This window comes from Ranitomeya variabilis, chromosome 5 (genome assembly GCF_051348905.1).
Source record: "Ranitomeya variabilis isolate aRanVar5 chromosome 5, aRanVar5.hap1, whole genome shotgun sequence".
Taxonomy (NCBI): Eukaryota; Metazoa; Chordata; class Amphibia; order Anura; family Dendrobatidae; genus Ranitomeya; species Ranitomeya variabilis.
Window position 1 is genome coordinate 492,750,009 of NC_135236.1, and position 23,986 is coordinate 492,773,994.

The following is a 23,986-nucleotide window of genomic DNA, read 5'->3' on the forward strand; positions in this document are numbered from 1 at the left end:
GATGTGCAAGATCACAAGCGCCACCTACCCCCTAATAATACACAAGGTATCTCAAGTATATAACACGTGCTCTAAATAAGGTGCACACATATCATGACCAAGTGGTCTATTCATACATATATGTATTTCCAGAGCAACGCTTACCAGCAAAAAATCAATGGGGTAGATGGCACCAGATTGGATCCAAGAGCGCCCCCTTCTGGGGTGTTTCCAGTGGGGCCACTGCCTGGCTTGCGCGAATGTCCAGCGCATCTCTACTTTTGAAACATCAGATGGCCTCAAACAATTTAAAATCAGACAGCACATTACTTGTGGCACAAGTAATGTCATCTACTATGCCACATGTGCTTGTCCCCGGATTTACATTGGCCTCACGTCTAGGGAACTCAGAGTAAGGGTGCGCGAGCATGTCCGGGACATTCGCGCAGCTGAGGCGGTGGTCGATCCCTCTGAGCTGAAGACAATCCCGCGTCATTTTAGGACTTTTCACAATTGTGACGCGGGATCTCTTCGGGTCAGGGGGATCGAGAGTCTACACCTGGGGGTGAGGGGTGGGAATTATAAAAAACTTTTGGCCCAACGAGAGGCAAACTGGATAGTGCGCCTCAACACTATGGTACCAAATGGGTTAAATGACGCATTGAGCTTTTCCTCGTTCTTATGATTAATAGACTATTCCCTGAAATTCACGAAATCGTCCCCTTTTTTTCATCATCGTGCACCCCCTTGATCACGGTTCTAGATCCTAATATTGTTCTTAATGTTTTAATTTTTAAATCTTTTCTATTATCTTTACAGTTTTTAGTAAATTTCGCACGGACCGGAATATGCCCATATGTATTTACATATGTTTCCAGCTACATCCTATCTTCTTTCTACTGAGCCCAGTACATTGGTGATTTTGTATCCAGCACTCAACATGTATGGACTATTTCAGCATGAGGATTCCCTGTCACGAATACTTTTCAAGGACTAACAGCGACTTGGGGATTACTATTATACTGGATGATTATCTACTGCTATGTATGTGAACACAGGGTTAAATCCCATATGGATGTGTATCTTCTATACTTACTCGGCTGTGCGCGTGCGCGCTGTTCTTGCGGCGGCTCCTCCCCCTGCCGCGGCGTCTTCACAGCCCTCTGCGTGTGCGCGGTGAATTTTATTCCCGCGCATGCGCAGTCGTGCTTGACGCCGGCGGCCGGTGTAGGACCTGCGGCTCGCAGTGCGCACGCGCCGCATATGCTGATGTGATTGGCCAGGTCACAACATGTGACCGGCCCTGAATGATTACCAATGGGATATAAAGGTCCTTGCCCAGTTATAGAGTTACTAGCTATTGAACCCGTTCTACGCCCGGGTGGCGAGCATTTATATTGGTATATGGTCTCCATCCTGGTATGTGCTGCTCCCATCCTGTCATGTGCTGCTCCACCGTGTCATGTGCTGCTCCATCCTGCTCCCCCATCCTGTCATGTGCTGCTCCACCGTGTCATGTGCTGCTCCATCCTGCTCCCCCATCCTGTCATGTGCTGCTCCACCGTGTCATGTGCTGCTCCATCCTGCGCCCCCATCCTGTTATGTGCTACTCCACCGTGTCATGTGCTGCTCCATCCTGCATCCCCATCTTGTCATGTGCTCCCATCCTGCGCCCCCATCCTATCACGTGCTGCTCCATCCTGCGCCCCCATCAGTGCGGGCGGCTGTGCTGAGTGCGGGCGGCTGTGCTGAGTGCGGGCGGCTGTGCTGAGTGCGGGCGGCTGTGCTGAGTGCGGGCGGCTGTATGTGACGCGGCTGTGCTGGGTGCGGGCGGCTGTATGTGACGCGGCTGTGCTGGGTGCGGCGGCTGTGGGTGGCTGTGCTGGGTGCGGCGGCTGTGGACGGCTGTGCAGGGTGCGGTGGCTGTGCTGGGTGCAGCGGTTGTGCGTGGCTGTAGGCGGCTGTGCGTGGCTGTGGGCGGCTGTGCGTGGCTGTGGGCGGCTGTGCGTGACTGTGCTGGGTGCGGCGGCTGTGCTGGGTGCGGCGGCTGTGCTGGGTGCGGCGGCTGTGCTGGGTGCGGCGGCTGTGCTGGGTGCGGCGGCTGTGGATGGCTGTGCTGGGTGCGGCGGCTGTGCTGGGTGCAGCGGCTGTACGTGGCTGTGCTGGATGCGGCGGCTGTGCTGGGTGCGGCGGCTGTACGTGGCTGTGGGCGGCTGTGCGTGGATGTGGGCGGCTGTGCTGTGTGCGGCGGCTGTGCGTGGCTGTGGGCGGCTGTGCGTGGCTGTGGGCGGCTGTGCTGGGTGCGGCGGCTGTGCTGGGTGCGGCGGCTGTGCTGGGTGCGGCGGCTGTGGGCGGCTATGCGTGGCTGTGCGCGGCTGTGCTGGGTGCGGCGGCTGTGGTCGGCTGTGCTGGGTGCGGCGGCTGTGGTCGGCTGTGCGTGGCTATGGGCGGCTGTGCGTGGCTGTGGGCGGCTGTGCTGGGTGCGGCGGCTGTGCGCGGCTGTGCGTGGCTCTTGGCGGCTGTGCTGGGTACGGCGGCTGTGCGTGGCTGTGGCGGCTGTGCGTGGCTAAGGGCGGCTGTGCTGGGTGCGGCGGCTGTGCTGGGTGCGGCGGCTGTGCGTGGCTGTGAGCGGCTGTGCTGGGTGCGGCGGCTGTGCGTGGCTATGGGCGGCTGTGCGTGGCTATGGGCGGCTGTGCGTGGCTATGGGCGGCTGTGCGTGGCTATGGGCGGCTGTGCGTGGCTATGGGCGGCTGTGCGTGGCTATGGGCGGCTGTGCGCGGCGGCTATGGGCGGCTGTGCGTGGCTGTGGGCGGCTGTGCGTGGCTGTGGGCGGCTGTGCGTGGCTGTGGGCGGCTGTGCGTGGCTGTGGGCGGCTGTGCGTGGCTGTGGGCGGCTGTGCGTGGCTGTGGGCGGCTGTGCGTGGCTGTGCGTGGCTGTGGGCGGCTGTGCGTGGCTGTGGGCGGCTGTGCGTGGCTGTGGGCGGCTGTGCGTGGCTGTGGGCGGCTGTGCGTGGCTGTGGGCGGCTGTGCGTGGCTGTGGGCGGCTGTGCGTGGCTGTGGGCGGCTGTGCTGGGTGCGGCGGCTGTGGACGGCTGTGCAGGGTGCGGCGGCTGTGCTGGGTGCAGCGGCTGTGCGTGGCTGTAGGCGGCTGTGCGTGGCTGTAGGCGGCTGTGCGTGGCTGTAGGCGGCTGTGCGTGGCTGTAGGCGGCTGTGCGTGGCTGTGCTGGGTGCGGCGGCTGTGCTGGGTGCGGCGGCTGTGGATGGCTGTGCTGGGTGCGGCAGCTGTGCTGGGTGCAGCGGCTGTACGTGGCTGTGCTGGGTGCGGCGGCTGTGCGTGGCTATGGGCGGCTGTGCGTGGCTGCGGCGGCTGTGCTGGGTGCGGCGGCTGTGCTGGGTGCGGCGGCTGTGCTGGGTGCGGCGGCTGTGCGTGGCTGTGGGCGGCTGTGCGTGGCTGTGGGCGGCTGTGCGTGGCTGTGGTCGGCTGTGCTGGGTGCGGCGGCTGTGGTCGGCTGTGCTGGGTGCGGCGGCTGTGGGCCGCTGTGCTGGGCGCGGCGGCTGTGCTGGGCGCGGCGGCTGTGCTGGGCGCGGCGGCTGTGCTGGGCGCGGCGGCTGTGCTGGGTCCTGCTCCCGGAGTCGGCGCCTGCGCAGTCCGCGCTTTCCGGCGCCATTTTCTTGAAGACACTGCAATGTGTCTTCAAGAATATGGCGCCGGAAAGCGCGGACTGCGCAGGCGCCGATTCCGGGAGCAGGGGGACAGTCACGGCCCGGAAGCGCGTCGGTGGAACGGGACAGGTAAGTATACTCACCCTCCGCCTCCTGGCTCGTCCGTTTCTCTGTTGGAGATCGCGCTGTGCGTTCAGCGCTTACGCATACCGCGATCTCCTGGGAGCGTCGCTCTGTGGGGTCCAGACTGCGCCGGCGCTTGCGCTGTCTATAGAGGCTTCGGACAGAGTGACGCTCCCAGCGTTATATTATAGATCCCCTTGATAAAGCTAAATACCAACAGGCAAAACGTGCATTGGGGCGCTCTTGGATGCAATCTGGTGCCATCTACCCCATTGATTTTTTGCTGGTAAGCGTTGCTCTGGAAATATACACTCACCGGCCACTTTATTAGGTACACCATGCTAGTAACGGGTTGGACCCCCTTTTGCCTTCAGAACTGCCTCAATTCTTCGTGGCATAGATTCAACAAGGTGCTGGAAGCATTCCTCAGAGATTTTGGTCCATATTGACATGATGGCATCACACAGTTGCCGCAGATTTGTTGGCTGCACATCCCAAAGATGCTCCATACAAGGCAGGATGGATCCATGCTTTCATGTTGTTTACGCCAAATTCTGACCCTACCATCCGAATGTCGCAGCAGAAATCGAGACTCATCAGACCAAGCAACGTTTTTCCAATCTTCTACTGTCCAATTTCGATGAGCTTGTACAAATTGTAGCCTCAGTTTCCTGTTCTTAGCTGAAAGGAGTGGTACCCGGTGTGGTCTTCTGCTGCTGTAGCCCATCTGCCTCAAAGTTCGACGCACTGTGCGTTCAGAGATGCTCTTAGGCCTACCTTGGTTGTAACGGGTGGCGATTTGAGTCACTGTTGCCTTTCTATCAGCTCGAACCAGTCTGCCCATTCTCCTCTGACCTCTGGCATCAACAAGGCATTTCCGCCCACAGAACTGCCGCTCACTGGATTTTTTTTCTTTTTCGGACCATTCTCTGTAAACCCTAGAGATGGTTGTGCGTGAAAATCCCAGTAGATCAGCAGTTTCTGAAATACTCAGACCAGCCCTTCTGGCACCAACAACCATGCCACGTTCAAAGGCACTCAAATCACCTTTCTTCCCCATACTGATGCTCGGTTTGAACTGCAGGAGATTGTCTTGACCATGTCTACATGCCTAAATGCACTGAGTTGCCGCCATGTGATTGGCTGATTAGAAATTAAGTGTTAACAAGAAGTTGGACAGGTGTACCTAATAAAGTGGCCAGTGAGTGTATATGTATGTATAGACCACTTGGTCATATGTGTGCACCTTATTTAGAGCACGCATTATATACTTCAGATACCTTGTGTATTATTAGGGGGTAGGTGGCGCTTGTGATCTTGCACATCATCCTTTTTCTCTTTTATCTCTTGTATTGTATTTATGTCACTTGATAAATTTGTAATAAAGTACTTGTTTTTTAACCCGAAATACTCAATTTCCTCCAATTCTTCTATGTGTATATATGGAGTGGGTTAATATTTTTCCTCCTTTGGAGGTTTTGTTTGGCGTAACTTTACGCATGGTATAGTCACAATGTGGTTGTCTGGTATTTTGATTATACATTTCACATATGCCAACATGATGCATTCTACACATCTCAAGTATGCAATCACATTTAAAATTAACATATCAGGAAAACACTAGATTAATTTCAATACAGGGTCACTTGTGGTGTTCCACTGTTTAGACACATTAGGGGATTGCAAAACGTCAATCCTTCCTTTCCAAGCCCTGCGTCCAAACAGTAGTTTTCCCCCACATATAGGGTACTGGCGTGCTCAGGAGAAATTGGACAACAACATTTTGGGCTCCATTCTCTCCTGTTACTTTTGTGACAATAAAAAAATTGAGGCTGAAATTTGTGGGAAAAACTAAGATTTTTTTTTTAATTTTCAAGACTAAATGTTATTATGTTATTAACTTCTGTGCTCACCACACATCTAGATACATTCCTCCAGACTCTAGTTTCCAAAATGGGGTCACTTGTTGGGGGGTTTCAACTGCTTAGGCACATCAGGGGCTCTGCAAACACGACATGGAGTCCATCCTTGATTCCAACCACTTTTGCGTTCAAAAAATCAAGCTGAGCTCCTTCCCTTCCTAGTCCTACCATGCAGCCAAAGAGTAGTTTCCCTCCACATATAGTGTGTTGGGTACTCGGGGAAAAATAGCGCAACAAAATTTTATGATTCATTTTCTCACTACCCTTGTGAAAATAAACAAAGTTGGGGGCTAAAGTAACATTTTTGTGATGTGAAAAAAAAAAGTTATTCCTTTTTTCTTTCCACATTGCTTAAATTCCTGTGAAACGCCTGAAGTGTTTATAAACTTATTTAATGTGGTTTTGAGTATATTAAGGGTTGAAGTTTTTAAGAATGGTGTCACTTGTGGGTATTTTCTGTCACATATGCCCCTTCAAAGTCACTTTAAATGTGAGGCGGTCTCCCCCCCCCCCCCCCAAAAAAAAAAAAATGGGTTTTGTAAATTTAGTTGGAAAAATTAGAAATCGATGGTCAACTTTTAACCCTTCTAACAAAACAAATTGTTTAAAAATGATGCAGATGTAAAGTAGACATGTGCAAAATGTTATTTATGAACTATTTGGTGTGGAAAAAAATTATCTTTGAAAATTATGACATTTTCACAAATAAACAAAGTCGTATCAAACTAATTTTACCACTATCATGAAGTACAATATGTCACGAAAAACAATCTCGGAATGTGTTGAAGCGTTCAAGAGTTATTACTAGATAAAGTGACACTGGTGAGAATTGTAAAATTTGGCCTGGTCAATAAAACAGGCTGGGGGTGAACAGGTTAAAGGGAATATGTCAGGAGGCTTGTTATGTAATCTGACAGCAGCATGATGCAAAGACAAAAACCCTGATCCCAGCAATAAACCACTTATCACCGTTTTCTCAGCTGCAGTTCTAGCAGTGCTCTGAAAGCTGTGCATGATGTAACCCCCACACCACTGACAAGCATCTTTCTCTTTGCAACGTATATGGACATAAAGCTGCTAATCAGTGTACAAAACATAAGGCAACTTGTCCTGTAGGGAGAATCTTGTGCTGATTAAACACGGATTGTACTGAAACAGCAAGACACAGCTCAGTAAGTGACACATCATTATAATCAGGCTCTCTTCCCCTACATCATGGTGCTCTCAGATTACATAGCAAAAGATTGCTGACAGATCCCAGTTAACTGATAAGATCACTCGATATGCATACACATGCTCACTGATTTATACTGCCCGTGGGTCAGGCAGCATTCATAAGATGACAGATTTCCTTTATAGTAAAAAAAAAAAAAAAAAAAGTCTTCAAAACTATGAGCTATCTGCTATTTCATGTTCTATTCTGCTCCAGAAAAGGGACTAGTATAGTGCATTGGGTGATCTGATGCCCATAATAAGATCATCTTGTAGCGGGCCTGTATTACCGCAGATATCAGTTTTATTTTCATAAATATTAACAAAATGAAATTACCACGTGGACCATCTTTAGGTATCTGGCGTATCTTGGGTCTTTTGCCACAGTGAGAACATTTTCAGCCTGTCCTATTTCCTTCGGTAAGGCATTATCATTTATGGAATTCTGCTGAATAACCTAAAAAAAAAAACGGCAACAGGAGAAAAGAAAGATTGTCAAGGTGTCAAAATTAATATTTCTGTCTATAGAATATAAAGGAGTTCGGAATTTAATTGCTTACAAATAGATTGCTCTCATTATCTCCTTTCCAACATGGCCAACGTTTGGTTGTTTCTCCCAGTCTTCCAATATAATTTTATTTTTTTTTGGGCTTGTTTCTCCAGACCATTTTTGAGTTTTGCCAGACACTATTTAACTTATCAAAATTATTCACATAGATGTCGGCTGATACTAGGTAAGGTTTTAATACTAGACTCATGATAGGACGGTCCCGACTGGGTACACCTTATCGTGGTGGGGTAGCTTTTACATTTTACCAAAATAACTAAGTACCCTATGTGATTTACATGTACTATTACCATTTGTTTACTACAGGGTATTTGCTCATTTTGAGTTTTGTGTTGGGTTTTGTCTATGTAATGACCACAGTGTGAATGTGCTCCTTCACATTTGCATGTACACCAACTTATGATCTGGCTCATTTCTTTGGTTTTATCAAAATTTAAATGAAATACGGTAACTGCGAAAAAAAATATTTGTGAGTGAAATGGTGAAAAAAGTAGGGTTTTGTTTGTATGGCAATATTTCCAGTGCTATAGTCTGAGACCCATCCTTTTTTTTATTCTATGAAATGCTATGAGAACTTATTTTTACGGGCAGCATTTCTGGGGTATAGTCAACTTCATGATTACTTTTTAATCCTTCTTTGGGGGTTACTATTAACGATATAGAAGAACTTGGCACTAGAAGAAGGTTGCGAATTAATATGTTTTATTTACAGGTACAATCCTCAGTTCAATGCATAAAGTTTCGGTCGGTTTTCGGTGCATGGATAGCATGGATAGCTGTTAGACTGAGGGCAACAAAATAAAAGCATGAGCTCTAAGCACAGCATGTGGAGGAATAGAGCTACTAAGGGGTTACTATTGAGTGCAGCATGTAAAGGGTTCAAATGAAGTGATCGGAGTTCGCTCTGAAGGTCACAGATACAGACAGGTGCCTGTTGTAAAATACATAAATGGTGCAGACTCAGCTCCTGAGCCTGCTCTATGGATCAGCTTTCCTGCACATCACATATCGGGTAGGGTTACAAATTTGGACAGTTAACATGTACTGTTTAGATTTATTGAGATGATCATGCACATCAATTCGAGATCTGACAGTAATGTACAGACGGGCCGCGCCTCTCCCGACCCAAGCGTGAAAGCTTCATAGACATATATTAAGCGGTCAAGATTGGGTAAGGAAAGTTGCGGCCTGTCTGTGCATTAGTGGTCCGCGTTCTGACCGAGATCTATGGATGTCTGTATGAGCCCTTAAAACAAATTGAGATTGTTATTAGTTGATGAGGAGCGGAATTTGAAAACAGGTTCTCGACCTCAACGGATATTCAGAAAGCCCCAATATAAGCAATGTCATGACAGCAAACTAGTAAATTCACTTACTTCTGCCTGTGGTATATCTTTAGTAGATTCTGGGACCGACTGCGGTTGCAAATTGCCATTGACGATGTTGCTGGACGAATGAGTTTCAACCTTAACATCTTCTAGGCCAGGAATAGAAGAAAGCTGAAATTAAGAAACATCGATATGAAAAACATCCCAAAGTAACCTCCTGTTATTAGGTGAAAGAATGTCAGGACTATCCTGGATAAGACAGTGCTGCATAAATACAGATCCATAATATAAAAGTATTAGAAAATTGCCTTTAGGGAGGGAAATTGTATATATACGTGGCTATAGAAAAATAAGATGCTCCACTCCCTGTAATTCTGACATAGGACTGCAGGTCACAGTTTACAGGAACACACATCTTGCCTACGGAGCAACGGCGAGTATATACACATGTAGAGAAATATATTAGATCTATATCTTTAAATAAATCGTTGGTTTCCCAAAGGGCAAGGCACCCTTTGAATCTACTAATTTAGCCTTATACTCTTGAATAACACGTACAGTAACAATATATTATTGCCCAGAATTACATTCACAAACATGTAGGATTCAGAGCTGAAATCTCCCTGTATTTCCCCTGTCTTGAATGTACCGTATTTTTCAGACTATAAGATGTACCGGACCATAAGATGCACCTAGGTTTTAGAGGAGAAAATTAGAAAAACAATTTGAAGCAAAAAATTTGGTCAATTCTATACTTAATATCCTGGCATACATAGCCCCCTCATCCATATCCCGATACACATGGTTCCTCATCCCTACCCTGGTATGCATGGCCCCTCTCATCCTCATCCTGGTATGCATGGCCCCTCTCATCCTCATCCTGGTGTGCATGCATGGTCCTCCAACCTGGCATGTCTCCCTTATCCCTAGCCTGGTAGGCATGGCCCCCTCAACCCTATCCTAGTAGGAATGGTCCCCCTCATCCCTATCTTGGTATGCATGGTCTCATCAGAAAAACATAAAAAAAAAACCCAAAACATTATACTTACCTTCCCTGTGCTCCTTCGCAGCATCGTGTTCTGGTGCCAGCAGCTGCTTTATGCTTGTAAGCAGCGCACGGCAGGGATGTCATGCGTTGCTTACAAGCCGAAGGACAGCTGCTGGATTACTCACTGCTCCCCACACCGGAACTATGTGTGTGGAGGGCAGTGAGTAATCATTATTCATTGGTAGCACGCACATTGTCAGCCGCAGGCTTCCTGCAGCTGCCGGGTGGTCACGTGTCCCCGCTACTAAAGGGAATGAATATTCACTGCATACCACACCTATGGGAGTGGAGAGCACTGAATATTCATTCCCTTTAGTAGTGGGGACACATGACCGCCCGGCAGCTGCAGGAATCCTGCGGCTGACACTGTGCGCGCTACTAAAGAGCAATGAATAGTCACTGCCCTCCACGCACATAGTCCCGGAGTGGAGAGCAGTGAGTATTCTGGCAACTGTGCTCTGCTTGTAAGCAGCCCATGATGTCCTGCCATGTGATGATTACAAGCATAAAACAGCTACTGGCACCAGAACAAGATGCTGTGAGGGAGTGGAGGAAGGCAAGTGTAATGGTTTGCTTTTTATGCTTTTCTGATGGGGCCAATCATACCATAATAAAGATGGGGTCATGCATACCAGGATGGGGGCCAATCATACCAGGATACTATTAAAAAGAAATGAATATTCACGGCCCTCCTTGTCCATGGGTGTGGAATGCAGTAAATATTAATTTCTCTTTAGCAGGGGTCATGGGAGTAAACCACAGCCGCCGGCTCCAGCCTGCTGTGACCCGCTGCTCCACCGCAGCCGCTCCCTCAGATCAGCCAGAACAGGTACATCCAGTCTATAAGACGCAGAGAGGAAAAAAAGTGCATCTTATAGTCTGAAAAATACGGCTTGTTATGCCAAGTACAGTCTCTACACCACGTACTTTACAGCAGTTTGATATGCAAAAACTAACTGCCCCCCACATTACAAGAGCTCAGTTAAACTGCTGGATTTTGATGTGTCCGACGGCAAAATAACAGAGGACAGGTTCAACATAAAAACAATCTATTTACAGAAATCAAAAATAAATAAATAATCTAGATCCAATATTTATTGGTTTCAACAAACCTTTGCATCTAAAATATTGAGTGTTGTTTCAATCTGCTGGATACGAAGAGAAAGGGCGGACAGTTTCTGAAACAGGTAATGGAAGAGATGGAGAGGGTTATGCATTTTCTAGGCAGCATGCAGACATCCGCGTGGCATGTCCTAGTGCTGGTTGTTATTCTCGGGAAGCACATTATTGATTCAATAAACGTAGTTTTTATCTAGTTGGTTGTGCCAGAAACGTATCTTCCTCTGTTAGCTGCAATCACCAGCTGGTACGGCACCCACTGGTTTCTAATTACAGCAGCGGATGCATCTATACTACCGGTGTGGACAGCTCCAACCTCCTTCTTAGGACACCTGAGAAATAAATCAGTCCATTTCTCACAGATGGTAAGATAGGAATGTGTGAATCTAGCCTTACATGGATGCGGTTTTGGTTTATTCTGATGCCGAGTAAACAGTGGGCCGGCAAGGTTTGTACCCAAGAAGGATGCTATTCTTTATGCTCTACTGGCTGTTATTGGGTGGATTTTGTGTAGGGCTTTAGGGGTAGTGAGGGAAAGTCTACGTTGAGCGAGGGTGCCACAACTTATGCTGCGTCTAGGGTGCCAACCTCTGTGACAAGGCAGTACCACACAATAGAGCTACTTAGTGATCATTTTTTCTTCCCATCAGACCTATATCCCTCAATACGTCATTTATATCTGGGTGCATAGATCCTTTTCTAAAATCCTCCACGGTCTTGTGTGTATGTTGTTCGTTTTCCTTTTTAATGCATAGCTAATTAGTGTTTTAGCCTTAATGAGGGGAATTTTTTTGATAGAATATTTTCCCCATATATACTTTTCGTACCATTAAACTATTTATTCTGAGGTGTCCCAAATCATTTAAAAAACTCATAATATTAATACTTTTGCCGATCTACATATTCATTTTAATGCTAATTGTTATTACGTTATTAGAATTACCATTGTTTTTACAGTCCAGTTTAGGTGAATCCCAGCTTTCTACACAGAGACCTGGCCCCATGCACCCACCATATGGAATTCTGGCTCTATGAGGACCCCGTCACCAGTGTTTTGCCTTATAAACCATGTCCATCACCTTTAAAATCATGTCAATGGAGTTCCTAAGTCTTTATACCCTCATGGTGCACCTCTAGGCCTGCGAATAAGCGCTTTATTCAGGTGCCACGCTGCATGCAAATTGTGTGGTCCGGGCGATGGTCGAATCCAGCTCCCCCCACCCCGTCCCTTTAAACACTACCTCGTCCATCTGGATGGAAGTGGATGCCGGTGACGTAGAAGTGAAGCCGGATCGTGCATTACGTGACTTCATGCTGCCGGTCTCTGACCCCACTGCACAGGAGCCAGATGCTATCCGCACCCATCCTGATACAAGAGGTGGTGTATGACGGAAATGGGGCAGCGCTGATCGCAATCTGGACTCGCCCATTGGACCGGAGCACACACTGTGCATGCGGGCGAGATATCTATAAAGCACCATGTCATCGGTATATGCAGGGGCAGCTATGAGGAAAGAAAGGGGCTGTAGGGACCCCACTTACATGATTATTAAAGGTGACTGGCATGGTTTATAAGCCAAAAACTGCTAATAGGTCCCCTTTAAGTACCAAGATCAGTGTTCATGAGCAGTTTAATGAAAAAAAAAAAGCCCAGACCTTTTAAACCGACGATTTAATGTTAAGGTTGCAGACTTGGAACAAGGTATTGGTGGGGTCTGACTGCGTGGCCCCGCGCCCACCACCAGATGGAATGGAGTAGGTGATAATCCCATTGCACTAGTCAGATTTTACACCAGCACGGCCACTGTACACGGCCTTCCATTAGTAGGAATGGGACAAACCTCTTCACAAACCGTAGAGAAGCGATTGAGGAACTGGACGGTGTGCAGCACAAACTGGTTGAGGAAGGCGACGGTCCTCTTCTGCTGGATGGCTGGGACCTGTGGAAGGAGAAGCGCAGGCGGTTACAGGGTACCGGCGTATGGGGCGCAGGATAGGACCAGGGTCAGACCTCTATGGAAACACACACTGCTACCACTCCCATAGAAGTGAATAGGGGGTCAGGCTTGCTCACATAACCCGCTGCCACTGAGCCAAAGAACAGAGCTGTGATCTAGGAGGGTCCTACTGCCAAACACCCCCCCCCCCTCCCCCCTCCCGGTGTACAGTAGGGTGTTACAGTAACCCCTTCACAGCCGAACATGTTTATGGAGACATGTATAGTCTGGCTGATAACAGGGAACACTAGAGGCTGCAGCATAGTCGTGCAGTGACGCCCCCGGAATCAGCACCCACCTTAGTGAGGTCTATGCCAGAGCCAACTATCGGCAGCCCGTCCTCGTCCATCCCAGTGAGGCTGAGCCGCAGCACTTCCTCCCTCTCTGACAGTCAGGTGACTGTAAGAGCCTCTGCTGACGTCAGGCCCATGTGACCAGAAGGGGCGGCGCCTCACCCTCCATAGAGCAGACATCAGGAAGCTGTGGATGTCATGGCGGGATTGGGAGTCACAAGTCAGGTAAGTGGATGTTCGTGCACGAGCTGGGAGTCTGCCTGGGGAAGGGGGTGATGTTCCTTACATGGGGCTGGACGGGGAATGCCTGGGGAGGAGGGGGTGATGCTTGCATGGGACTGCGTGCCGGGAGTCTGCCTGGGGACGGGGGTGATGCTTGCATGGGACTGCACGCTGGGTGTCTGCCTGGGGAAGGGGGTGATGTTCCTTACATGGGGCTGGACGGGGAATGCCTGGGGAGGAGGGGGTGATGCTTGCATGGGACTGCGTGCCGGGAGTCTGCCTGGGGACGGGGGTGATGCTTGCATGGGACTGCACGCTGGGTGTCTGCTTGGGGAAGGGGGGTGATGCTTGCATGGGACTGCACGCTGGGGAAGGGGGGTGATGCTTGCATGGGACTGCACGCTGGAGGTCTGCCTGGGGATGGGGGAGATGCTTGCATGGGACTGCGCTGGGGGTCTGCCTGAGGAAGGGGGGTGATGCTTGCATGGGACTGCGCGCTGGGGGTCTGCCTGGGGAAGGGGGGTGATGCTTGCATGGGACTGCGTGCTGGGGTCTGCCTGGGGAAGGGGGTGATGCTTGCATGGGACTGCGTGCTGGGGTCTGCCTGGGGAAGGGGGTGATGCTTGCATGGGGAAGGGGGTGATGCTTGCATGGGACTGCGCGCTGGGGGTCTGCCTGGGGAAGGGGGTGATGCTTGCATGGGACTGCGCTGGGGGCCTGCCCGGGGAAGGGGGTGATGCTTGCATGGGACTGCATGCCGGGAGTCTGCCTGGGGAGAAGGGGTGATGTTGCTTGCATGGGGCTGGACGGGGAATGCCTGGGGAGGAGGGGGTGATGCTTGCATGGGACTGCGTGCCGGGAGTCTGCCTGAGGAAGGGGGTGATGCTTGCATGGGACTGGGGGGAGGGGGCGACGCTGCTTGTATGGGAATGCGCGCTGGGGGACGCCGTTGCTTGCATAGGGCTGCACGCTGGGGGGCAGGGGGCGACGTTGCTTGCATGGGGCTGTGCGTTGGTGGGAAGGGGGCAACATTGCTTGCTTGGGGCTGCGCGCTGGGGGCGACGTTGCTTGCTTGGGGCTGGGGGAAGGGGGTGACGTTGCTTGCATGGGGCTGCACACTGGGGGAAGGGGGCAACGTTGCTTGGCTGGGGGAAGGGGGCGACGTTGCTTGCATGGGGCTGCGGGAAGGGGGCGATGTTGCTTGCATGGGCTTGCACGTTGGGGGGGAAGGGGGCAAAGTTGCTTGCATGGGGCTGCGCGCTGGGGGGAAGGGGGTGACGTTGCTTGTATGCTGGAGGGGCCTGCCTGGGGAGAAGGGGGTGACGCTGCTTGCATGGGGCTGCGTGCTGGAGGGGCCTGCCTGGGGAAGGGGGTGACGTTGCGTGCCTGAGACTGCGTCCCGTCCTCTGTCCCCCCCCACCGTCTGGTCCTCTGTCCCCCCCCCCCACCGTCCGGTCCCCCCGTCCCATCCTCTGTCTCTGTCAACATTGCCTTGTGCACTCATGTACAGGGTGGATTGATTTAAATCATGATTTAAATCACGATTTAAATCAAAAGATTTTTTTCTATTTAAATCGGATCGATTTAAATCATGATTTTAATCATGATTTAAATCACTGATTTAAATCAAAAGTTTTTTTTTAATATAAATCACGATTAAAATGAGAAGTGAGAGCAGTGCGCATGTGCGCCCATAGTTACATGGACGAAACTAGGGGCAACGATCTAACGCCAGGGTGAGGGGGGGACCCCAAAGTAAGTAAAAAATCTTTTTTGTTTTACTATATGGCAATAGGTAGGTGTTTAAAAGCAGCATGTCTTAATTGTATAAACTATTAATAGCCTCCACATTTTGTTCATACTGCCCCTTTAATTCCACACTTCTAGCTTGGTTTCACTTTTGGTTTAGTTTCTTTTTGCATTCAGTTGACATGCCCAAACTTGTTGGATAGTCAGCATCCTACAGAAACCTCTGGAAGAGCATGGCATTGTGAATGTTACACATATACAGCCTTTATTCTACTGAGTTAAACAACTCAGCTTTATCTCATGATGGAAGAACCTTTGGATGGTAAAATATTTTCCTCAAAAAGCAGTTTATTGAAAAAAATCCGATTTAAATCAAAAAAATCCGATTTTTTTGATTTTTTAAAAAAAACATTGATTTTTATCCACCCTGCTCATGTACTACGGAGGACAGAGAATGAATTTCAATCCCATATTGCAGCCAGCATGCAGCCAGTGGGTAAGGAAAGGGTGAATCAAACACCCAAAAACCCCGCCCCTAGGTCTAAAGATTGTTCCCTCCAAATTCAGGTGACAGAGTCCCTTTAATGTTTAATTCATTGTTTTGATCTCTAAAACTCTTTATTATTCATTTGTATGTATATATTTACAGTATATATTTCTCTTTTTTAGTTCTAACTATTTGACTTGTAATAAAATAGTTTGACAGCTGTGAGTTGAATCTTCATTTCTCTAATTCTAAAGCTCGGGGTGACATTCGTGGAGAGTAACTGCAGTTGGATCTGTGTGAGGCTGAGTTTACACATTGCGGTTTATTGGGGAAACGATCTGCAGAGACGTCGTCACCAGTAGACCAGACCCGCACTTCCATGTAGCCCATACAGCCGGACTAGCTGTATGTTTTTTGTTTTTTTTAAATCCATAATTGTTTTTTCTTAAAAAGGCATAAGCTACCTTTCGCTGAGGGTCTGACTGCTGCTGCCACCACTGATGGGACAGGCTATGGCATAATTTCCAGAGCAAAAATGTATCTCTGTAAGGTTAGGCAATATTCGCATTTTTATTTTTTTGTAGTAATGGTTTACAAAATTCTGAGGACCTGTGACAGAGCTGGTATGAATGTGTATTTGTCTTGCTACATCAATTAAGGAATGTGCTCCTCAGACCTCCTGGAGACTTCACAACCCTGGATTCCGACCTAAATCACAGGACAATAAGGCTGCGTGTCCACGATCAGGATGGCCGGCGGTATCGCCGCTCGGCGATAAGCCCCGCCCCCTTTCTGGGACGCGATCATGCCGGATGTGTACAGTACACATCCGGGATCATCGCACCCCTCGCCATAGGGCCCTGTGATAAGCCTTGCGGGGACGCTGCGTCCCCGCAAGGTGTACGGACATGCTGCGACCTGAAAAGATGCGCAGCATGTCCTGAGTCGCAGGGCCGCCGCGTGCGGGTTTCCACACATAGTGGACACGGGATTTCAACAAATCCCCTCCACTATGCAGGAACATCTGGACGCTGCTTGTTTGACGCTGGACACTCACCCTAAAACCTCACCCTCCTTATCTATGAACTGCTGCAATATTTATGGCCACAACTTTTTCCCCCCTCCCATATTGATAGTTCTGCGTCACCTGGCTTATTTACTGCCAGTTCTGTTTTGTAGAATATGGGACTCTTCACATTTTGTGTCTCACTTATGTTAGACTAAAAATCAGATCAGTGCAATCCTGTAAATATCGGCTGCACTCGGAGCAATGTTCTTCTATCAGGCCGGCAGATCTGTATTCAGCTGCAATGTGACTTCAATCAGATGGGTGTGAGCAGAAAACATTGGATGCCATACGACCCATCAGTGCGACATTTATAAAGATACAATTCTGTAATCTGGAATACTGAAAATGGTCCTGTAAGATTAATAAAAACTGGGCTAGCACAGCCATGAGAAGTTTTTTATTTTTTTTTTTATTTAAAGCCCCAAGGGTGGTTTGCACGTTAATGACCAGGCCAATTTTTACAATTCTGACCACTGTCCCTTTATGAGGTTATAACTCTGGAACGCTTCAACGGATCCTGATGATTGTAACGTTGTTTTCTCGTGATATATTGTACTTTATGATAGTGGTAAAATTTCTTTGATAAGACTTGCGTTTATTTGTGAAAAAAATGGAAATTTGGCGAAAATTTAGAAAATTTCGCAATTTTCCAACTTTGAATTTGTATGCCCTTAAATCACAGAAATATGTCCCCCAAATTCTTAATAAGTAACATTTCCCACATGGCTACTTTACATCAGCACAATTTTGGAACCAACATTTTTTTTTGTTTTTGTTAGGGAGTTATAAGGGTTAAAAGTTGACCAGCAATTTCTCATTTTTACAACACCATTTTTTTTTTTTTTTTAGGGACCACATCTCATTTGAAGTGATTTTGAGGGGTCTATATGATAGAGAATAACCAAGTGTGACACCATTCTATAAACTGCACCCCTCAAGGTGCTCAAAACCACATTCAAGAAGTTTATTAACCCTTCAGGTGTTTCACAGGAATTTTTGGAATGTTTAAATAAAAATGAACATTTAACTTTTTTTCACACACAATTTATTAAACTCCTATTTGTTTTATTTTACCAAGGGTAACAGGAGAAAATGGACCCCAAAAGATGTTGTACAATTTGTCCTGAGTACGCTGATACCCCATATGTGGGGGTAAACCACTGTTTGGGGGCATGACAGAGCTCAGAAGGGAAGGAGCACCATTTGGAATGCAGACGTAGATGGATTGGTCTGTATTTGCAGAGCCCCTAATGTACCTAAGCAGTAGAAACCCCCGACAAGTTACGCCATATTAGAAACTAGACCCCCCCCCCCCCCGAGGAACTTATCTAGTTGTGTTGTGAGAACTTTGAACCCCCAAGTGTTTCACTACAGTTTATAACGCAGAGCCGTTCCCACAAAAATGTGTTTTTAGCCCCCCAAATTTTTATTTTCCCAAGGGTAACAAGAGAAATTGGACCCCAAAAGTTGTTGTCCAATTTGTTCTGAGTACGCTGATACCCTATATGTTGGGGTAAACCCCTGTTTGGGCACACGGGAGAGCTCGGAAGGGAAGGAGCGCGCTATGTCACATTTGGAGAGCCCCTGATGTGCCTGAACAGTGGAAGCCCCCAATTCTACCTGAAACCCTAGCCTTAACCCTAGCCCTAAAGGGAAAATGGAAATAAATACATTTTTTTAATTATATTATTTTTCCCTGATGAAGGGGGGGTTTGATTTACTATTATAGCGTTTTTTTTTTTTTGGCAGCCGTCACAGGCTAAAAGACACTTTTTATTGCAAAAAATAGTTTTTGCATCTCCACATTTTGAGAGCTATAATTTTTCCATATTTTGGTCCACAGAGTCATGTGAGTTGTTGACGTTTTTATTGGTAACATTTTTGGGAACGTGACATTTTTTGATCGCTTTTTATTCCGATTTTTGTGAGGCCAAAATGACCTAAAAACAGCTATTCATGAATTTCTTTTTTTTTTTTGGGGGGGCGTTTATACTGTTCCGCGTTTGGTAAAATTGATAAAGCTGTTTTATTCTGGTCTTTTAGCTTATTAAGTCTGGTATTAACCCCTTAATCCCATATGACGTACTATCCCGTCAAGGTGACCTGGGACTTAATTCCCAGTGACGGGATAGTACGTCATATGCGATCGGCCGCGCTCACGGAGGGAGCGGGGCCGATCGCGGCCGGGTGTCAGCTGCCTATCGCAGCTGACATCCGGCACTATGTGCCAGGAGCGGTCACGGACAGCCCCCGGCACATTAACCCCCGGCACACCGCGATCAAATATGATCGTGGTGTACCGGCGGTACAGGGAAGAATCGCGTAGGGAGGGGGCTCCCTGCGTGCTTCCCTGAGGCGATCGGTACAAGGTGATGTACTCACCTTGTACCGAGCGTCTCCTCCCTGCAGTCCCCGGATCCAAAATGGCCGCGGGGCTGCATCCGGGTCCTGCAGGGAGTACTTCCGGGTGCAGACCAGGCTCTGGTAAGCCTGCACTGCTGTATGTCAGATCGCCGATCTGACAGTGCTGTGCAAACTGTCATATCGGCGATCTGTGATGTCCCCCCCCCCCCGGGACAAAGTTAAAAAAAAGTAAAAAAAAAAAATTTCCACATGTGTAAAAAAACAAAAAAAATCCTAAATAAAGAAAAAAAAAATATATTCCCATAAATACATTTCTTGATCTATAAAAAAAACAAAACAATAAAAGTACACATATTTAGTATCGCCGCGTCCGTATTGACCCAACCTATAAAACTGTCCCACTAGTTAACTTCAGTGAACACCGTAAGAAAAAAAAAAAAAAAACGAGCCAAAAAACAACGCTTTATTATCATACCGCCGAACAAAAAGTGGAATAACACGCGATCAAAATGACGGATATAAATAACCATGGTACCGCTGAAAACGTCAACTTGTCCCGCAAAAACCGAGCCGCCATACAGCATCATAAGCAAAAAAATAAAAAAGATATAGTCCTCAGAATAAAGCGATGCCAAAATAATTATTTTTTCTATAAAATAGCTTTTATCGTATAAAAGCGCCAAAACATAAAAAAATGATATAAATGAGGTATCGCTGTAATCGTACTGACCCGAAGAATAAAACTGCTTTATCAATTTTACCAAACGCGGAACGGTATAAACGCCTCCCCCAAAAGAAATTCATGAATAGCTGGTTTTTTGGTCATTCTGCCTCACAAAAATCGGAATAAAAAGTGATCAAAAACTGTCACGTGTCTGAAAATGTTACCAATAAAATCGTCAACTCATCCCGCAAAAAACAAGACCTCACATGACTCTGTGGACCAAAATATGGAAAAATGATAGCTCTCAAAATGTGGTAACGCAAAAAATATTTTTTACAATAAAAAGCGTCTTTCAGTGTGTGACGGCTGCCAATCATAAAAATCCGCTAAAAAACCCGCTATAAAAGTAAATCAAACCCCCCTTCATCACCCCCTTAGTTAGCGGAAAATAAAAAAATTAAAAAAAATGTATTTCCATTTTCCCATTAGGGCTAGGGTTTTAGCTAAAGTTAGGGTTGGGGCTAAAGTTAGGGTTTGGATTACATTTACAGTTGGTTGGGATTAGAGTTAGGGGTGTGTCAGGGTTAGGGGTGTGGTTAGGGTTACCGTTGGGATTAGGATTAGGGGTGTGTTTGGATTAGGGTTTCGGGTAGAATTGGGGAGTTTCCACTGTTCAGGCACATCAGGGGCTCTCCAAACGCGACATGGCGTCCAATCTCAATTCCAGCCAATTCTGCGTTGAAAAAGTAAAACAGTGCTCCTTCCCTTCCGCGCTCTCCCGTGCGCCCAAACAGGGGTTTACCCCAACATATGGGGTATCAGCGTACTCGGGACAAATTGGACAACAACTTTTGGGGTAGAAGTTCTCTTGTTATCCTTGGGAAAATAAAAATTTGGGGGGCTAAAAATCATTTTTGTGGGAAAAAAAAGGATTTTTTATTTTCACGGCTCTGCGTTGTAAACTGTAGTGAAACACTTGGGGGTTCAAAGTTCTCACAACACATCTAGATAAGTTCCTTGGGAGGTCTAGTTTCCAATATGGGGTCACTAGTGGGGGGTGTCTACTGTTTGGGTACTGTTCGAGCGCGGACACCGAACAAGGACTTCACCAGGAAGTCAGTGTTGCTGTTCGGGTTTGGCCTCCCGAACACCGGGTGTTTGTCGCGCTGTCATGTGCATGACAGCGCGGCAAACACTGCTTCTGATCGGTGGTAAAATCATCACCGCCGGTCAGGCAGCCGTCGTTCCCATGCAGACAAAAGATAGCGTGAGCGCTCAGCTGTGACCGGAGGTACAGTATACAGTTTACCTCCAGTTGCTGGTGTAAGGTGATGGAAGTACTGCTCCCATCAGCCGACGCCTGCTTCAGCTAATAACAGTGACAGCAGGAGCGGCTGATGGGAGTATTCATCAGCCAGCTCCTGGGCTGTAAATAAATAATTTACAGAAACAAAACACAAATGTTGTAGGTTCCCCTGTATTTTTAAAGCCAACCAGGCAAAACTCACAGCTGGGGGATGCAACCCTCAGCTGTCAGCAAGACTGGTTATTAAGAGTAGAGGGGTCTCCACACGGTATTTTTTAATTATTTAAATAATGGCGTGGGGTCCCCCCATTTTTGACAACCAGCCTTGCTAAAGCAGACAGCTGGGTGCTGGTATTCTCAGACTGGTAAGGGGCCATGGATATTGTCACCTTTGTATTGTCAGGTGACATCAAGCCCACGGATTAGTAATGGAGAAGAGTCTATAAGACACCTATCCATTACTAATCCTATAGTAATATTGTATATTTATAAATAAAGAGACAGCCAGAAAAAAAACTTTTATTTTAAATAAAACAAAACACTTTTACTTTTTTATTTAAAAATAACAAACACAGTTATACTCACCTAACACCTATTCCACTGAAGCCCTCGTCTTCTGTAATGAAACAAAAATAAAAAAAACAACAATATTCCTCACCTATCCGCTGTTCTGTCTCACACCATAATCAATGTTTGGGGGATAAACAGTTTTCAACCTGGTCGGTGCCAAGATGCGATCATCCAGGCTGAGAACCACTGGTGACTGAACTGCTGAGAGCGCAGCATCAGTGACGTCATCGAAGTTACCGCCGGTCACTGAGGCTGCATTCCCAGCTGGGCTGAAATGCGGTGACCTCGGTGAGGGATATTGTTTTTTTTTTTTATTACATCAGATGAGGGATTCAATGAAATGAGTGATAGGTGAGCATAACTGTGCTTGTTGGCTTTAAATAAAAAAGTAAAACTGTTTTGTTCTATTTCATATAAAAGACTCTATTCTGGCTGTGTCTTTATTTACCATGCAACTATAGGATTAGTAATGGATAGGTTTCTTTTTGACACCTCTCCACTACTAATCCGTGGGCTTAATGATGAGCAAGTATACTCGTTGCTCGGGTATTTGTTAATGTTCGGAGATTTAGTTTTTGTTGATTCAGCTGAATGATTTACAGCTATTAGCCAGCCTGAGTACATGTGGGGGTTGCCTGGTTGCTAGGGAATCCCCACATGTAATCAAGCTGGCTAGTAGCTGTAAATCTTTCAGCTGCAGTGATGAAAACTTAATCTCCGAACACTAACAAATATTCGGAGGTCACCCGAGCGTGCTCAGGAAAACCCGAGCAAGGAGTACACTCGCTCATCACTATCTATGAACTGTGCGGTCACCCACGGCGACTGATCAGATAAGGATCAGTGTGTTTAGTGTCGCAAACTAATGATGTGAAGCCTGATGTAAAGACTGTCCATCTGTTGTTGGTTTTGGTGGTTTATGCTGTAAGAAACTTTACTTCTAGAGGAAGTAAAAGTCGTAACAAGGTTTCCGTAGGTGATCCTGCGGAAGGATCATTAAAATAAAAGAACAGAGAGGCCTGGATGTCTTCCTGGAGCAGAACAATATTGTATCATACAATTATTAGGTTCTGTAGAAGGACGTAGATCTGGGGATTTATTATGATGGAATATAGGCTGAACTGGATGGACAAATGTCTTTTTTCAGCCTTACTAACTATGTTACTATGTTACTAAAATAAACCCACATAGACTGTTTAAATGAAAAACTGTACCCGTGTGCATTTTATCCCAGTGCCAAGCGAGTGTTCCCCTACATGTTAGTGAGTGCAATCTTACAGCAGACACTTCATTTTACTTACACAAACATCCAACTTTTCTCTCTCAGCAGCTTTCATGACGGCTTGAGTATCCTATGATACTGGAGCAACATTGTTGAAAACCAGTGGCCAAAGGAGCACGAGCAGGAACAGCCATCAGTAATAGATGTTCTTGGAGACAGCAAGCGTAAGGCTGTGGTCACACTTGCGAGTGTGATTCGAGAAACTCACGCGAGTCTCTCGCAACAATAACCGGCGCTGCCGCCGGTACTCGGGACCGGAGTGTGCGGCTGCATAGAAATACATGCAGCCACACACACTCCGGTCCTGAGTTCCAGCGGCAGTGCCGGGTATTGATGTGAGAGACTTGCACGAGTTTGTCACATCACACTCGCAAGTGTGACCCCGGCCTAATAATCTGGAGATAAATGAGGACAGTCTGGGTAAGAAAGTTCAGGAGCTGGAGACTGGAACTAGACTAACTGCTGGACACAATACTCAAGCTCTGAGTGAGAGATCCATGTGGCTTTAACCCCTTTATCCCCGAAGGTGATTTGCACATTAATGACCAATTTTAACAATTCTGACCATTGTCACTTTATGAGGTAATAACTCTGGAACACTTCAACGGATTCCGGTGATTCTGAGATTGTTTTTTCGTGATATATTGTACTTCATGAAAGTGGTAAAATTTCTTTGATATGACTTGCACTTATTTGTGAATTTTCATGCTTTTAAACCAGAGTTATGTCATACAAAATAGTTAATAAATAACATTTCCCACATGTCTACTTTACATCAGCACAATTTTGGAACCCAATTTTTTTTTGTTAGGAAATTTTAAGGGTTAAAATTGACCAGTGATTTCTCATTTTTCCAACAAAATTTACAAAACCATTTTTTTAGGGACCACATCACATTTGAAGTCACTTGGAGGGATCTATATGACAGAAAATACTAAAAAGTTGCATTAATCTAAAAATTGCAGGAATTTATGAATGGCCTCAAAACTTGTCCGGGACATGACCATTCGGAACACTGGAGT

At 47.1% G+C, this 23,986-nt stretch overlaps 1 protein-coding gene across 1 annotated transcript in view; it reads right to left on the reverse strand.

Annotated features, from left to right (window-relative positions):
- The window catches only part of WASHC3 (WASH complex subunit 3), a 26,124-nt gene extending 12,655 nt beyond the window's left edge, over positions 1-13,469 (reverse strand). Inside the window, exons 1-5 of the mRNA XM_077265616.1 lie at positions 13,257-13,469; positions 12,803-12,901; positions 10,955-11,020; positions 8,843-8,965; positions 7,236-7,355 (exon numbers count right to left, since the gene is read on the reverse strand). Coding sequence (XP_077121731.1) covers positions 7,236-7,355; positions 8,843-8,965; positions 10,955-11,020; positions 12,803-12,901; positions 13,257-13,307 — 459 coding nt within the window. The 5' untranslated portion in view covers positions 13,308-13,469. The remainder of the gene's footprint in view (positions 1-7,235; positions 7,356-8,842; positions 8,966-10,954; positions 11,021-12,802; positions 12,902-13,256) is intronic.
- Positions 13,470-23,986: the final 10,517 nt, after the last annotated feature.